Raw genomic sequence first — 16,551 nt, 5'->3', positions numbered from 1 at the left:
GTCCATGCACGCTGCCCACGGCCCCTGCTCCTCTGTGGGCAGGATGCTCACCTGTGGGCTCGATGTCCCCGACTTGGGCTCGATGGCCAGCCCCAGGGTGACGCCGCCAGCCAGGGCTTTCTTCAGGCTCTCCTTCACCTCGGTCAGCTCCAGCTCCAGGCTCACGCGCTCCGCCTCCCTCTGCTTGCATTCCTCCTCCAGCTTCCTCAGTTTCTCCTCCAGCACCACCTGGGTCTTCCTGCCTGTGAGCACCGGTGGCACTGAAGTCTCAGCAGCGCGTAGACGTCCCCACCACCCAGCCTAGGCCCTGGCTTTGCTGAGCTGGGGAGGGACCTGGCACTGGTCTGACCCTCACGCTGCAGGCCTCCCGCTCCGGGCCTCAGCTTCTTACTTAAGAAAGTGCTGCTGGCTTGAAAGCCTTCATTGGACCTGGACCTGACGCAGGCCTCGCCCTCCTGACCACCTCTGTTGTCCTGACCCAAGCTGGAGTCTGGTGACTGAGCAGACTGAGCAGCCCAGGGAGAGGGCCTGGCCTCTGCCTCGGGTGCACGGTACAATCACACTGGTGCAGGGCCAGGGCCCATCTGCAGCAGCCCAGCCCAGAGGCACTGCCCCCCCCATTCCTGCCACACCACAGCCGTGGGCGGAGCAGGGAGCCACGGGCAGAGGCCTCCCTACCTGCGTTCACCTCGATGGCGGCCCGCAGGTCTCTCCTCTCCTTCCGCAGCTGCGCCAGCCTGTTCCGCAGCGCCTCCTTCCTCTGCAGCAGCTCCTCCTCTTTGGTCTGTAGGCGCTTGGCATCCGCCTCCACCCGGTTCTTGCCGTATTTGTACTGGTCGGCATCTAAGGGCGCAGCACGGGAGTCAGGAGCAGGCGGGAGGCGGCACTCAGAGCCCAGAGCGCCAGTCGCTCCGCAAAACAAGGCTGGGCCGGACCGAGGGAAAGTGGCCATTCCAAGGCGCCAAGGCTCCCGGACGCGGGGTTGCACAACAAAATGGAGCCCGGGAGCCCTTCACCCATCTGCAGTGGGCTCGCCTGGGCCCTGTAACCTGGACCCTGGAGTCTGTCACCATCGGGGTCACTGCTGACTCTCGCTCAGGGCCCAGGCCCCGCCCCCAGCACTGCCTGCTCTGCTGCTCCCCACCGGCCCTGCTCTGACCCCACGGCAGGAGGAGGTGACGGGGCCGCTCGGGGTGCACCTGGCCCAGCATGGCGCCTGGAGCTGTGTGACCCTGAGCAACGTCTTGGTGTCTCTGCCCTCGTCTGTGAAGTGGGGTGGTGAGGGCAGGAGCTCACAGGGTTGAGGGGCCTGGTCAGTGTCCACACAGCACCCTCCACAGAGCCCTACACACGTGCTTATCAAATGCAGCAAGAACGAGCCGAGGGAAAAGCAGACTTAGGGAGTGTTCATAGCCAGCTGACAGCTCACCCAGGCAGCAGGGCACTGACCCCTTCCTGCGCTGGCCTTCCATACTGGTGGCCTAGGAAAAGCCTCTTTGGAAAAACACACTGGAGACGCAGCTTCCAGCGAAAAGACTGAGGGCTGCAGCTGTGAGGCTCAGCTCTTCTCAGCGTACTCAGAGGCCTCTGTGGCTCCACCTCCAGGGTCGGCTGGGCAGAAGCCCAGGGGCCTGCCCCGAGGGGTGCAGCCCACCCAGGCCCCTTCCTGCCTGAGATTCTGCACAGCGTCATCTCCCCGCCTTAGCTTCCGGTCCACAGAGCAGAGAGGATGGTGCTGCCTTGCAAGCGACAGCCCCGCAGCCCTGTCTCCAGGACAGCAGGGCCACGGCAGTGCCTGCCCGGGTGCTGGGCTCGCAGGCCTCACAGCGCAGGCTGCCATGGTTCAAGGAAACATGGGGGCAGTCATGCCTGTCCAGCAATGTCCCTCCCCAGAGAGAGCCCACAGACCAGCACTGCAGGGACCGGCAGCCCAGGACACCATCCAGTCACATCTGTCCAACCTGCTGCCACCCATTGCCAAGGCGACGGTACATTTTACATACAGACCAAGTTTAAACTCTACTCACTTGTGTCCACACTACCGTGTCCACAAATAGACTCAGAGATAATAACCTATAAATGTCCCCATCTTCTGGTCCCTGTGCAATAAACTCCATGCAATCTGTGATGAGGGTGGCTGAATTTACTGGCAAAAACACACAGTGCGACTGCTTTCTGTCTTTTGTCACCATAAGATGTCACCAAAGTTAATGAAAATCCCCTACAGAAAATGTCACAAAATAAACGCATAAATTGCCTAGAAACTAAAAAGTACCTCAGTGCCAGGAGGAACGCCAAGCTGAGAGATGCCGCGCAACTCAGAGCTCGCTTAACAGAGCTTCTCAGGGCAGACGTGGCCCTTCTCCAGCGCTGCCTCTCCCAACCCCCAGCACCATAAACCTCGGCCGCCAGCACACCAGGGAGGCGAGGTTCGCTGGGGAGACAGGGCCAGGGAAGCTAGCACACTCAAGGCTGTGTGAGGGTGGGGCTGTGTCCGCCCTGCCAACTGGAGCGAAAGCCAAGGGGAATGGGGGTGTAGACAGGCTCGTGGGGTGCACAGGACTCCCCCAGATGGCGGCAGCCCCAGCCTCGTGTGCCCCTGGCCCTCCTCGCCCCTTCCTCGCCTCCTGCCTCTGAATCTGCATCACAGAGCCCGTGGATGGCAGCCCTGGAAGGTGTGTGGCCAATTCTTCCCGCCAGGCTGCAGCTGCCTGGGAGGTGGCTGCCTCATCCTTCAAAGCACGGGGACCCAGTGGCCAGGGACACTGCCAGGAGTCACAGGAGGGCTTCCTTGGCTGAGGTGCAGCCCTGGCCCTGCTCCTCTAGGTTGGCCACAGTCCAGACACCCAGTGACAGGAGGCCGCAAGCAGAAACCTGGGGACAGCGGCCCTCTAGCTTCTCCACTTGGAGGTAAAAGCAGAGCTGAGCTCCATCTCTCTGCCCCATCTGCTTCCACTGGCCCTGAGGCCTGGACGCCGGTCCCTGCCCTGGCTCTGTGATCTGCCCCATGTGACCCCCTGCAGGGCCGACACCTCGAGGCAGCATCCCTCACTGTGCAGAGAGGTGGATGCCAACACTACCCAGGCCCGAGGCTGGGGGAACCCACGGGGCCAGGTCACAGTGGCTGGCTGTGGACCCCGTGGGCCCAGCAGGACTCTCACATCCTGGGCATCCTGAGCTTTCCCACAGCCTCGCTCCTGCTCATCGGCTGCAGCCACTGCAGTCAGCGGTGTGCCCCTCCTGACAAGAAGAGGCGCTCTGGGAGTTTGTGTGACTTCTCACAAACGTCGGGGACACAACGCGGGTCACAGGACCAATGTCCAGGGGCGCCGCAGCTGCCCTGGCAGGTGCCAACATGAGTGTCTTCAGCCAGTGTGGTCTCCTTTCCAGGCACAGCGGCAGAGTCAGACAGGCGTCCTCCCACCTTCCAACTCAGCAGAGGGGACACCACCACCCACGGACCCCCACACCCACACACAGCTGAGCAGCTCAGCTGCCCTCGACCTGGAAGCAGGAGGCAGGCGCCGGGTGGAAACTCACTGGAAGGGGTCCGCTTCATGCCGGCTGTGGAATCTGCCTTTTTCTGCTGGCTGCTCAGAGTCTTCCCTTTCCCCGGAACCCCGTTAGATGCTGCTGGGGGCTTCTTCCCCTTGAGCTGTTGGAACAGATGTAGAAAATTAGCAACAAAACAGGCAAAAAACACCTTAACCCCCTTCAATAATTTCCTTCAGTCTCTGTTAAGTAGAACTTCGGTGGCCAGGAAACAGAATGAGGGAGGAAACCAGTTCGGCCCAGACCCTGGTGCTGTGCTGGTCCTGGGTGGTCAACAGCTCTCCTGCTGCCTCGACTGTCAGAAGCCCGCAGGTGGTGCTGGGCATCAGCGACTCCACCAGGACCCTCGCTGGGGACTCGGCAGGCTCGATGCAGATGTAGCCCCAACCCCAGGTGCTGCCTGACACTGTCCTACTCGACTGGGCTGCGGAGGGGGACAGCTTGACGTCTCATCCTCATCCTGTGCCTTTAGTAGCCACAGAGCAAGCTGGGAAAACTGAGCCTCTGTCTGCTCCTCTAAGGGAACAGCAAGCCACCAGTCTCCGCTCGGGGCTCCTACAGGGTGACGGCCACCACGGCCACCCACAGCAGACGGCACGGTCTCCCTGTCGCACGGCAGGCCCCATGAAGTGGCCACAAGAGGACGGGAAGCTAAAATCCAACCTGTAAATGTGCCTCCTACCGGAAACGAAAAAGCAGATAAGCGGCAGTAACAAAGATCACGCATCAGCCATGCATCCAGGGACTCCCAGCCAACCTGGGGCCAGCACGGAGGGGCCGGGCAGCTCTAATGCCAGCAAAAAGACAGATGAGTGTGGACAGACGGTGCTCACTGAGAAATGAAACAACGGCCAGGTTTGGGTAGAGGTTCTCGTGACAACAGTCGAGGCCAGCAGTGCCCACGCCCGGCCACATGGTTGTCTGGCCCCTGGGGCTCCTGGAGTTAGAATCTCCCAACAAGCTCTGACCCCTCCGGAGGCTGCTCTACGGGACGCGAGGGCCTTGCCGGGTGCTCCCTGTGTCTCAAGGTTAGCGGGGAAGGGAGGGAAATGCAAAGCACATCCGCTGCTTTACGCCAGCAGAGGGTTTTTAAGCAAGGCGCTCAGATGTCCAGGCAAAGCGTAAGAAATTCTCAGGTTAGAAATTCAGGAAGACACAGTTAGCGTCTGTGGCCAGGGAGAGGGTGGGGTGGGAACAGCTCTGCCTCAGGCTGGCTGTTCCCCAGAGGTGCCCGTCCCACTAGGGAAGGGATTTCCCCAGAGTGGGAAGGCAGCCGGCAGCCAGGGCTGTCCCTGGGGTTTTCTGGTCAGGGAAGAGTTGCACTTTGCCCGGGTGTGTGTTTCTGTACCCCATGAACACCCCATGGCTGCGGAGCCCCAGCAGGCAGGGATCCCGGGTGGCTCCGGCACCCCGGAAGCGATTCTGTACCTGGGGGTGCGGCCCGAGAGATGCCCTCCCCACAGAAGAGGTGTTAGTGACAGATGGGAGGCAGGGCAGGCCTGAGGTGGGGGACTTGTAGTGGTTAGAGGACAGCCTCGAAGCCTTCCTGTCGGCAGGAGAGGGGCGAGCAAAGACTTTCGGAGATGGCAAGTTATCGTAGAGGCCCGCGTTATCGTACAGCACCTCTTCTCCCGGGCCCCGGCCGCAGCAGGTGGGACGGCCGCCGTCCTCCGAGTCCCACTGCAGCGCACAGCCCTGCGTCGTGCAGACAGGGAGAGAGCAGGTTAGCAAGCCAGGGGTTAGCAGTGCCCAGCGCTCGAGTACGGAGACCCCGGGGCGCCGCCTCGATGTGCACACCACACATGCGCACAAGTTCCCCACGCCGAGCAGGGGACTGGCTCACCCGGGCCCCTTTACTTTTGGGTCTTCCATGCTAGCCAATGGGCCAGTTCATGGTCATAGTCAACTCGCCCGCGTTCCCCACTCTCTGACCCCTGAATCAAGTGCCACCACCAAGCAAGGCACAGTCTGTTAAAGAAGGAAATGGCCCCAGCTCGGAATACGGACACCTCGAAACCTAAGGGAGACACTGGCGTTGCTTAGGGAAAACCCTGGAGAAAGAGCTGAGAGAACCGCAGGCCACTTTGGGACTTCTGGCGTGGGGTCGCGTCCGTGCATAAATAAAACCCCAAACCGCAACCGTGACAGGCCCTTTTCAGTTTTAAGGTCTTAATGAATTGCCTTGCATTAAAAAAGGAAACAATAATTCATACATTCTGCTCCTTTTATCCTATTCTTTATCCTATTCTTCTTGCATGGTCCCCCTGGGCCAGACAGTGATTATAGCCTTTTGTTATAAAAATAGAAAAGATTAAACTGCAGTCATTTCAAGGCTCCTTCAGTGGGGCTGGGGACCGTCCTGCCATCCAACCGACACAAACTCGGAGGTGAGTGCTTCACACTGCCAGCCTAGGGCACATTTGTCCAGAGTTATTAAAATGGTCTTGACCAGACTATGATTTTCCTAAAATACCAAGGACTGAGTCACATGGAAGATGTAGGAAACAGTGACAGAAACCCACATTAGTGTCAAGTGTGGTGTTGCATGCCTATAATCCCAGAATTAGGGAGGCTGAGGCAGGAGGATCACCTTGTGTTCAAGGCCAACCTGGGCTACATAGTGAGTTCAATGCCAGGTTGAACTACATAGTAAGACCCTGTCTCAAAAAAAAAAAAAAAAAAGTTTCTTGATTAGAAATGTGTACTTTCATCTTGGTTTAAACATCCAGGAAGCTAAATGAGTAAGAATCGCGGAAGCTGAGATACCACTAATGTCAAGGACCAGGCCATAAAATGTAAACTTCACAAAACTAGCAATGAAGCCCTCCGAAAAGGTAGTCACCTGGTCTATGGGCCAGCACTCAGGAAAGCAGGGTAGAGGAAGACCGAGGAGAAGCCTCAGGATGCAAGATGGCCACACACAGGCCCTCAGGGTTTTGTCTTAAAAGTTTCTGTAGCCCAGCACTCTGAGAGGCTGAGGCAGGAGGACTGTAAGCTCCAGCCCATCCCAGGTAATTTAGCAATTTAGTGAGACTCTGTCTCAAAAAATAAAAAGGCTCATTGTAAAAGTGCTCTATCCAATCCTTAGTACACCAAAAAAAAAAAAAAAAAAGGTCCTGTGGTCAGGCAAACAATCTGCAAAAGCGTGACCGAGCACCTGAGCCGGGCCATGAGGAAGTCGGCCTGGGCTGGGCATGTGGAGGGGTGGCCGGAGAGGACGCTCCTTGCGGCTGCCAGACAACCACCGAGTGGCCAGGGCCGGGACCACAGAGGACTCCGCTGGTCACACGGAGTGGAGCACCAGACCCCTACAGCTACAGAGGAGCGGACATCACACACGGGGACACCCAGTCCCCAGGAAGCTGTTGGACGTCGTGGGCAGTGCCATGGGAGGCAGGGCCAGGGGTGGGGCAGCCCGAGTGGCACCGACAGTGACCACCGGGCACCCTCCTATGTTGGGAAGCAGCTGCCTGTGGCCGACTGACCCTGCCTGGCGCCAGCCCTGCCCCAACCAGGGCATGGCATGCACGGTCCCCCAGCCTCAGCTTGCTGCATGCAGGGATGTTTAGCTGATGACACTGCCGCCAAGTAGGGACCAGCTGCTCAGGTCCCCAGGTCCCAGTGTTCCCGGGGGGCAGCAACCCGAGAGCCCCCAGCTGGGTGGAGGCGGGAGCCGTGCAGGCACTCACCGAGCCGTTGATGCAGGGGACGTCGTCGTAGTGCAGCGCTGTTCCACTGGGGTGCGAATAGCCATTGGCGGCACTCCCCAGGTAGGGGCTGGTGGACAACCCGCGTCGGTTCATGAAGCTGGGGGCAAGAGAGAAGGGGCGTCAAGGCCAGCCGATGGTGTGTCCTGGGGAGCTGACATCTCAGGGCTGCCGCCGAGCCCCAGAGAGAGAAGACGCACAGCAGGCCCACCCTGCAGAGGGCAGCCGGCATGGGGACGCCACATGCCCCAGCACACAGTGACTCCTGCACATGGTGCGGTCAGCACAGAGCATCGGCCTCTGTCACTGCCCCATCACAGGTGCCTGCGCCAGCCCACTACTGTGGAGAAGACTTGCTGGGAGGCAGCTGCCAGCCTCGGTGACGCGCTGTGTGGTATCAGAGGATGGGACGGGCGTGTGCCGGAGCCACCGCACCATGACAGGGACTGCAGAGCTGCTGCGAGGGTCACACCCGGGCTGGTGCCCCAGTGCCCCGCTGGCTGCCCCACCCTGGCCAATTAGTGTCCCCGGTCCACTGCACAGGGGAAGCCTGTACTTGTGAGCAACCCTGAGCCGGGCAGCTCATGCTCAGAGCCCCTTGCCTGCAGGCCTGGCGCCGGTCCTGGCATCGGCACTGAGTTAACGGGAGGATGCCTGGGGCAGGGAGGCCCCACATCTGGTGCACAGGCGAGGGCAGGAATGCCGTGGGTTCAGAGAAGGGACAGGTGCCCGTTCCTCCGCAGGGCCAGGCCACGCCAGTGGGCTGCAGCACCACCCTGCAGCTTCCAGATTCATCCAAGAAACAGCCAACGTGCTGCAGGGGCGGAGGGGGATGACAGAGAGAGGGGGAGAGGGAGCGAGCACCTCACCCCCCGCTGCCAGGCCTGTGCAAGGCCGGCCCAGCTCCTACCTCCGCATCACTGTCCCTCCTGGCCCTCCTTCCCCAGCTCAGGGCCCCACCCTACTGTCGTGGTTGTGTGTGCGTGTGTGTGCGCACGCGCGTTTGTACACGCTGTCTGTCTCTCCCCATTAGAGTGCCCACTGTGGGGACCCAGCTTGTCCCTCGGGCTGCCCATCACAGTCCAGCACGACGTCTGCCCTGATGTGCCAGGCGAGGACCAGGCCCGGCTCTGAAGAAAGCGACGTTGTTCCAGGAGACATGCAGATGCCCCGCACAAAACAACCTCGGTGGCACATGGTCCAAGTGGGGAACTAAAATTGCCTGGAGTTTTTTAAAGGACCACCCCCGCCCCGCAGTTTTGTCTCTGCACAGGCTCTTGCATTTCTAAGGCCACCAGAAGAATAAAAAGGAGAGAAAAACTGAACGGGAAACAGGGCTGAGAGGAGAGGGTCCCGAGAGGGGCTTCCCGCAGCTCAGGCGCCCGGGCTCCTGCAGCGCTGCCGCCCCTGCTGGCCGAGAGAGGTGTTAGAGCATCCCTCTAACACCCGGCCTTTCATTCGGGAGCAGTCCTCCGCCTGAGGGACATGACCAGCACATTCCACACTTACAGCACAGACCAGAGAATGCAGGAAAAGAAGACGTGTGGAGAAGGGCGCAGGGGAAAGACAGCAAAGAGCCCCGCGGTGAAGAAGGCCGGGACTTTCAAGTGCACCCTCTGCTTTCTGACCGAGGTGTCTCCTGGAGGCCAGGCCGGGGCAGCTATGTCACGTGGCTGTGCGGGGCGGGACGAAGCCATCCACAGGGACACGGGGCTGGCTGTGTGCGCAGCACACTCGGCTCGGACACACTCGTGTGTGCATGTCTTTCCCTCCTCGCACCAGAGACAGTCCCGGACCTCAGCAGGCTCGAGTCAGACGCCAGGACGGGGATGGCTGGGACAGACACGCGAGGGGCCAGCAGTGTCCCCGGTGAGGCTCATGGGCTCTGAATACACAGGACACACGCAGAGTGTGGCCAGGGCACCCCAATGGGGACAGCGGGCCCGGCCGATGAGGAGGACCCCTCTCCGGGCCCAGGAGGCTCGGGGTGCCGGGTAGCACGGGGCCTCCCGTCTTTGGCCCTCTGCTCTCCACAGCAGCACTGCAGGCAGCGAAGGCGGAAATGAGCTTCAGCCAATGCACGAGGACCCACGGTCACGAGAGGGTGACCGGGATGCCCGCCACTGTCCCTCCCACGCTGCCGCTGAGCTTCCAGTGGGTCTGCTACAGGCGCCACAGAGAGAGGGACCCAGGAAAGCATCTTGGTCTCTCTCTTCTCATACACTCCATGTAGATCAGGTAGAAACAACCTCTCAGGGAAATAAGCTGCAACTGTACCATCATTAGCAGCCCTCTGTACACTGCATTTCCTGGGAGAATCTGCATTATTGCTTTCCAAAGTATATCACTGTCCTTCCTTCCTCAGGCAATACTCAGTATCCCTCAGATAATCCTCTTCACAACCTCAAAAAGATTCATTATTTGGCTGCCAATCTACAAAAAAGCAAAAAACTGGACTCCATCTTAGAATATTTATCACACTGCCACGGCACATATCCTGAATGTGTTTCTTTGTTAAATCTCTTCTGTGACATTTCACAGGAATGTTTGCCTAGAAAACTAAGAGTGAAACTACTTCATTGCTGGCTGACATCTCCTACAAAGATTTTAATGAGGCAAACAAGTTTCTTGCAGCCATAACTCAGTGCATGGATCTTTTAATGATTGATTTTTTGATACTGCAATCTGCATTTCTTTCTCTAAAACCGTGACCGTCTCACACTTGGTTTAGGTTAATGTCCTACCAATTCGGAAAGTAAAGGCTAAGCTGGGTTCTGGGGGAAATAATTGTATTCCGTTTCTCTGAGGTTTGTTGGCTGGAGCTGAAGTTGCTGGTGGACTCAGGAGGAGGACAGTGAACAACCACACACAAGCTTCTGTGTGGAACCAGCTGTGTACACGGCAGAACCAGGTTTGTGGTACTGCACTTCGTAGAAGGCCACTTAAGTGTGCTTCACGCACGGCTCAGCCTTAGTGGTCAGGACCCTTGTAACTGCTCACCAGATGGGGTCACTAAATAGGGGCACAGACAGGATGCACGCACCATGGTCCCAAGAGTCACAGCAGGGCCTCGGATCTCCACGGCCTGGTGGGTCCACGATGTCTCCCTGTGGCTGTGGTGACGTGGTGTGAACAGACCTGTGGGACTGCTGGTCCCATGGGAGGACGGCACACGGGTGGGTGTGGCTTGGCGGCAGCGTCTGCCCAGATGCAGCGGAAGCCAGGCCAACAGCGGTGCTCTAGCTGGCCCCCCGTGGGTCCCAGCACCCAGGGAAGGAAGAACGTAGCACACATGCCTGTGCTGGATGCCACTCTTCTTTTTATGGTGGTCCCAGGATTGAAGCCAGGGCCTCACACTCACTAGGCAAGCGCTGTACCTTGGAGCTACATCTCCAGCTCAGGGTTCTTGCTGCCGACAATGCCTGAGCGTTCTGGTGCACACACTCGCTGTACCATGCTTCCAATCGGCATTTCAGAGTGTGCCCGGCTACTTGTGTGAAGCAGTTTACTGTGAACCCTGTGCCACGTCCCACGCACAGCAGCCTCCCACGGCTCTCGTTTCCCATGCATCCTGAGGGCACCCAGGCCCGGTGCCCAGGGACTGACCCCGCCCGTGAGGCCACAGCGCACTCACCAGAACACACCCTGTCCTTGGTGTGTGACTGCACCACCAGGACCCAGCAAGGCTTCCTGCCCACTGCTACTGCATTTGGAAGCACTCATTTAGGAACAATACTTGTGAGCACACTTGGCAGCCACGTTCACGTCAAGGTGCCAGCCTACTGGCCACGTCGCCTCTGCGTCAGGCACACAAGTGTCAAGACTTTGGGACCTGCTGGAAAGGGTCTTGAATGCAGAGAACTATGGCTGGTACTTTGCCATCATGATAGGAAGGAAATATTTAGGGTTCAAAAGAATGTTTTTACACAGAATAGCATTATGTTAAAAATCACAATTTAAAATAAAGTACTGGACTGATGGCTTAACCATCTCAGTCCTCCCTATAGCGATATGCAGTCATTTCTGCTGCACAGGATACAAGAATGGGCAAACTGCAGCTCCCAGGCCAAATCTGGCCACTGCCTGTTTGCAAATAAAGTTTTATTGGCACACCATTCCCTTAAACATTGTCTTCTACAACCACGACAGCACTGAGTGGTTAGCAGAGGGAACATCCGGCCCACAAAGCCAAGCATATTTGCTACCTGGTCCTTTACACAAGATTGCCAATCTCTGCTCTGAGAGCCAGAGAGTTGAAATGATAAAAAGTATTTGGGCAAAATGAGGATTAGAGTAATACAAACAAGAAGGTCTTTCGGGTCGGTTCGTTTTGCCCACACTTACACCGAAGCTGAGGGAGGCGTCCTGGGGGTGAGGCGGCGGGTACCCGGCTTACCAGAAGGTCTGCTTGGCGGTCTGGATGACGTTGGCCGACATCTCCACATCTATGTAGTCGTAGTGCAGGGCGCCCGGGTCTGTGGACGACCCCGTCTCTGCCAGCAGGATCCCGATCCACCTGCCCATGTCTTCTGAAGAGGAGGCCTGTGAGGGAGAGGCGGGCATCTGTCTAACTCAAGATCAAGGGTTCTGCTCTCGAAGACTGCCCAGAAGGGGCCACGGACCGCGCCGGGAGAGGCAGTGAAAGGCGAAGGTGTGACAAGGACCCGGCCTAGGTGTGACGGGTTCCAGCGGGTGTTGGAGCAGTGATGCCAAGGGCAGAAGCAGGCCGGGAAGCAGGGTGGAGGTGTGGGTGTGACAGGGTGGGAACGCTGGCAGCTCCACACCAGTGAAGGCAGCGGCTCTGAGAGCCCAGCACTCTAGGGCAGAGTGCAGCCCCGGAAGGACCCGGACAGCTCAGCACCGCTCCAGGCTGCAGGCCACTCTGACAGCCAGGACAGCACACCCTGAACCCACTGCCCAAAGGTGAGCCACTGCTCAGGGTCACCAGGCCACCCCGCAAGGCGATCTGCTTCCGCTGCACATCAAAATCCATCCCTAGGGTTATCAGCACCGAGTTCTAAACTATCCTTGTGAGATGACTTGGAAAACCAGGGATGTTACATTATACAATGGCATGCAAAAGGTCTAAATATATGTGACAAATCAAAATGTCAACAGTGTTCAAAGTTTAGGGGAAATTGGGCCATCAGATGTATGAACAGATAGAATGTTGAAGGAAAAACAAATTTTATTTTTATAAAAATTATAAATTTTTATCACAGTAGCTTTGTAATATATTTTCAAGTTGGGGATTGTGATACTCCCTACCTTGTCTATGTTGCCTAGAATTGCTATTTTGGGTCTCTTCTTGTTCCAAATGAATTTTTGGATTATTTTCTCAAGGTCTGTGAAGTATGCTGCTGGGATCTCAATTGGAATTGCATTAAATCTATATAGCAGTTTTGGAAGTCTGGCCATTTTCACTATATTAATCCTTCCTACCCAGGAGCAAGGGATGTCTGTCCATTTTCTGATATCCTCTTTGATCTCTGTTTTCAGAGAGCTGTAGTACCAAATGGTTTCTCTGGTGTGAGAAACAAAGCGTAAATAAGGATCAAAAGGTATACTAGATAATGTGCAATAGGAAGAAAAGGTCCAAAGGGGAAGTGAGAGGAGTAGGGGAAAGAAAAGAAGGGAAAGGAATAAATATGAGAAAAAGAAAAAATGGAAGCAAAATCTCTGTAAATAGGCAGAGGGGTTGAAGGGAGGGCAGGGGAATGGGAAAAAAATAAGAATCAAGAGAGATTATGTAAAGGTACAAATTCCCAATAATGAATAATACAGCATACTGTATACCTAAAATGTATCAATAAAATTAATGAATAAAAAAATTATAAATTCTTGTTGTTGTTTGTTTCTTGAGACAGGGTCTCACTATGTAGCTCAAGCTGACCTCAAACTTGCAGCGATCCTCCTGCCTCAGCCTCCCAAGTGCTAGGATTATAGGCATGCACCACCACACCTGGCAATAATTATACATTTTTTAAATAAAGAAATAGAGGTAGTGCTTAAAGGCTTAGGGAGAATTGGGTTTATGATTATATTCTATGCCAGGGAGAGCCAGGCGTGTAGTCCTTCCTCCAGCAAACATCTCGGCCAGGAGTGGGGCTGAGCCCCCAGGTGGAGCAGGCGCCCGGCCGGCACACACTTGGTTTCCATGAGAGCAGCATCGACAAAGCCCTTGCCTGTGTGTCTCTCTAGCTGCCTCATGGAGGCGTCTTTGGAAGTCGTGTCTTGACATGACACCTGGGGTGGAAGGGTGCTTTTCTCTCCTCACGCTTCACTTTGTGAACAGTCCTCGCAGCTTCTGGAAGCCGCCCTGTGGTGCTGGACTGGGACGGACCAGCAGCCACCCCGGGACTTCCAGTTATGAGCAGACACAGAAACTCAACTGTGGGTGGGGTGCGGACGTGTGTACTGACTTACAGACATGCACTATATGCACAACACATAAACATGCATGAGAAAGTGTGTGCCTCACATGTGCACATACACGCTGCTTACTTCCTGGGTGTGTCCACTGAGAAGGCCTAAAGCAGTGTCGGCCCAGGCAGGGCGCCCGGCCCGCCCACTCAGAGCCAGCTTCTGCACGCTGCTCTGCACTGAGGCACTGTGCGCTCCGGGAAAGAGCTAAGTGAGGCTGGGGCAGGGAGGGGACCAGCGTGGCCCGGAGCCCCTCACTGTGCCTGGAGCATCCAAAGCACTTGAAGATTGCCAGGGACACAGCAGGGGCCATGGGGACCAGCTGCAAAGGACTTCGACGGAAAAAGATCACGGTAACAGAGGATTAGGAACCACCATGGATGCACGCGCACACATAAGTGGGTGCACAGCTAACGAGGAGGGAGGAAGGGCCAGTCTTCCTCACCGCAGTGTTAACAACAGACACAGAGGGGACAACGGCCTAGACGGTCACCCGTCGGCACTGCGCTCACAGTGATTGTTCTGGGCGGGTCACTCGTGGCGCCAGGTCAGTGGACCTTCCCACATGTGCCTGGTAAAGGGCACCGCAGCAACCAGGGGCCTTAGTTAGCGCCACTAGGATGGGGATGCACGGACATCCGCATCCCTGATAGGGAGCTATAAAATATGGTGAGGGCCTTCCAGATTCCATCGCGAGCAAACAGCACCCCTGCCGGTAAGGAACCGGCCTGTGCTTTGGAAAGGGTCAGCAGCATGAAACCTGACAGGCAGGGGAGGTGACAGACACCTGGCAGCCAGGGCCAACATGTGAGCAAGGGCTTCCTTCTGCTCAAAAAGGACGGGGCTGGAAAAACCCGGGAAGTCTGAGCAAGGCGGAGGAACCATAGAGGGGCAGGGCGGGAACTTCAAGGTCCTGACAGTTATGCTTTGGCTCGGGCATCTGCCCTTTTCCCAGCAATACACGGGGAGTGCTGGGGATACAGGGAAATGTCGTAGAAGATTCTGGGACACTTTTTACATGCATATGGAGGGACGGGGAAGCTGGCAAGAGACCCAACTTGGGAAAATGTCACTGTTTAGGGACCACGGGTGAAGGGTCTACAGGCACTCTTTATACCAGTCCCGTAACATGTCTCCGGAAATACCCCAAAACAAAGGTGAGAGCGGTCTTAGGAGGAGTACCAACCACAACTTTCAGCTGGCTCACTGCATTTTGGTGCTAATTAGGGCAGACTTCTGCACTTATCATAAAATGCTGTGGCTTTTCTTGGTTCATGTCACTTTTAACTCAATTGTCTTTCAGAGGGACACTAATTAGCTCCAGAATTTGCTGTCACTCGGTGAACCAAATCTGCTATCTGTCACCCTTGGGCACCTGGCTCCTCTGGGTGCCGTGACCCTCCAGGTGGGTGGGCCGCTCTCCTGCACACGCCAACCAGCCCCGGTGTCACCCCTGTGTGCCCTGACTAAGCGCGTGCCACCCCCACTCCCACCTCTGGCCACTCTCCTGGAGCCCCTGCAAGGCCTTACGTCACAGGGCAAGGCCACCAACCCTACACTTCCCAGACCACGTAAATGTCTACCATGGACACTGACTGCAGCCCGGTGTGGGTGTGGTGCTGGAGGACACAGAAGCCAGAGGACTCCTCTGTGACCGGGGCTGGACAGGGCTCACACACGCGGCTCTCCTGAGGGGTCCCCAAGTGGATCCTTCTGCAGGAGCGCACGGCTACACAGAGACCACTAGGGGGTGCAGTCGGCCCCCTGGCCCGCTCCTGAGGGGCCTGGCTTCAGCCCTGGAACGAGATGCTGTTCTAATCTTCACCTGCTCTGGGCCCCAGCCTGCCCCCAAATAAAAGGTCGCTTGGGGATTCAAGACCCTGTAGCCTGCCTATCTGGGCACCTTGATGCTGGCTACGCCCCGTACCCCGCTAGCACTGAGGTCTGGTTCTGGTCTGACTGACTGGGATCGCGCACCAGCCACTGCCCGGAAGCTCACACGGCTGAAACACACATGTGCTCTGGGAATTCTGCAGCCGTGCCAGCTGTGACTATGTGGGTACAGGTGTGTGTGTGTGACGCTAGGAGGGGGAGACAAAGGGAAAAGTCACCCCCACTAACACTGGATGGAAAATAAGCTAATGTAACAAGATGAAAAGGACAATTTTCCAAAATTAAAGTTTGGAGTCATAGCTATTGGTTTCAATTGCCCTTTTCTGCAAACAAAATAAATAAAATGCGTGGAAGCCAAAGGTCCAGAATGCAGAGGCGCCCCTGGCTTGCCGTCTACAGGGCCACTGGTGGTCCCCATATGCGTACCCTCAAGAAAGAAGCCAAGATCGACCCGAAGGATGGGTCAGGACTCATTCGCATCGCTCCGAGGCAGCACAGGCCAGGGTGCTGTTCCCACGGGGATTCACACCTCCCGGGCACCTGGGACACGAAACCCTCAGGAGGTGTGGGTTCCATGTCCAGCCAACGCAATGGGAAGCAAAACGCAGAGTGAGGAACCTGGCAATGCCAAGGCCAAGGGACACCACAGGACGCTCCAAAGCAGTGCCAACGGCCAGGCGGAGGGGGCGCTGGCGGGGAGGAAGCGACCGTGAAAACCCTGTACCTCGAGCACGGCCACCTCCTGTCCATTTCGGAGCAGCCGGAAGGTCAGGGGGTGCTTGGAATCCAGGCCCGGGATGACCTCGCAGCCGCGGAGTGGGATGGAGACGATGTGCGTCTTCAGGTCAGCCCTGTCCTTGTGGAAGATGAGCTTGTTGTCCTTTACCCTGCACCAGCGCTCCCGCCAGCGGTTGTTGGAGAGCACGTTCAGGTAGCCTGCAAGGAGATGGACGAGCTCAGCCCTGGCCGCCAGGAG

At 57.1% G+C, this 16,551-nt stretch overlaps 1 protein-coding gene across 5 annotated transcripts in view; it reads right to left on the bottom strand.

Annotated features, from left to right (window-relative positions):
• Afap1 (actin filament associated protein 1) overlaps positions 1–16,551 on the bottom strand; it is a 111,176-nt gene that overhangs the window by 6,269 nt on the left and 88,356 nt on the right. For 3 of the 5 annotated variants that reach the window (XM_013073041.3, XM_013073040.3, XM_087187294.1), the window contains exons 10-16: positions 16,300–16,511; positions 11,656–11,801; positions 7,242–7,359; positions 4,981–5,247; positions 3,541–3,655; positions 679–843; positions 52–242 (exon numbers count right to left, since the gene is read on the bottom strand). In XM_013073041.3, the coding sequence (XP_012928495.1) occupies positions 52–242; positions 679–843; positions 3,541–3,655; positions 4,981–5,247; positions 7,242–7,359; positions 11,656–11,801; positions 16,300–16,511 (1,214 nt within the window). The remainder of the gene's footprint in view (positions 1–51; positions 243–678; positions 844–3,540; positions 3,656–4,980; positions 5,248–7,241; positions 7,360–11,655; positions 11,802–16,299; positions 16,512–16,551) is intronic. The other 2 variants (XM_013073043.3, XM_004847337.4) reach the window with 2 other exon arrangements.

Source organism: Heterocephalus glaber, unplaced genomic scaffold (genome assembly GCF_053883595.1).
Source record: "Heterocephalus glaber isolate CG9 unplaced genomic scaffold, H.glaber_assembly_v1.0 deba00001509, whole genome shotgun sequence".
Classification (NCBI taxonomy): domain Eukaryota; kingdom Metazoa; phylum Chordata; class Mammalia; order Rodentia; family Bathyergidae; genus Heterocephalus; species Heterocephalus glaber.
The sequence above is the reverse complement of the archived record's forward strand: the minus strand, read 5'-3'. Positions and strand labels throughout refer to the sequence as shown.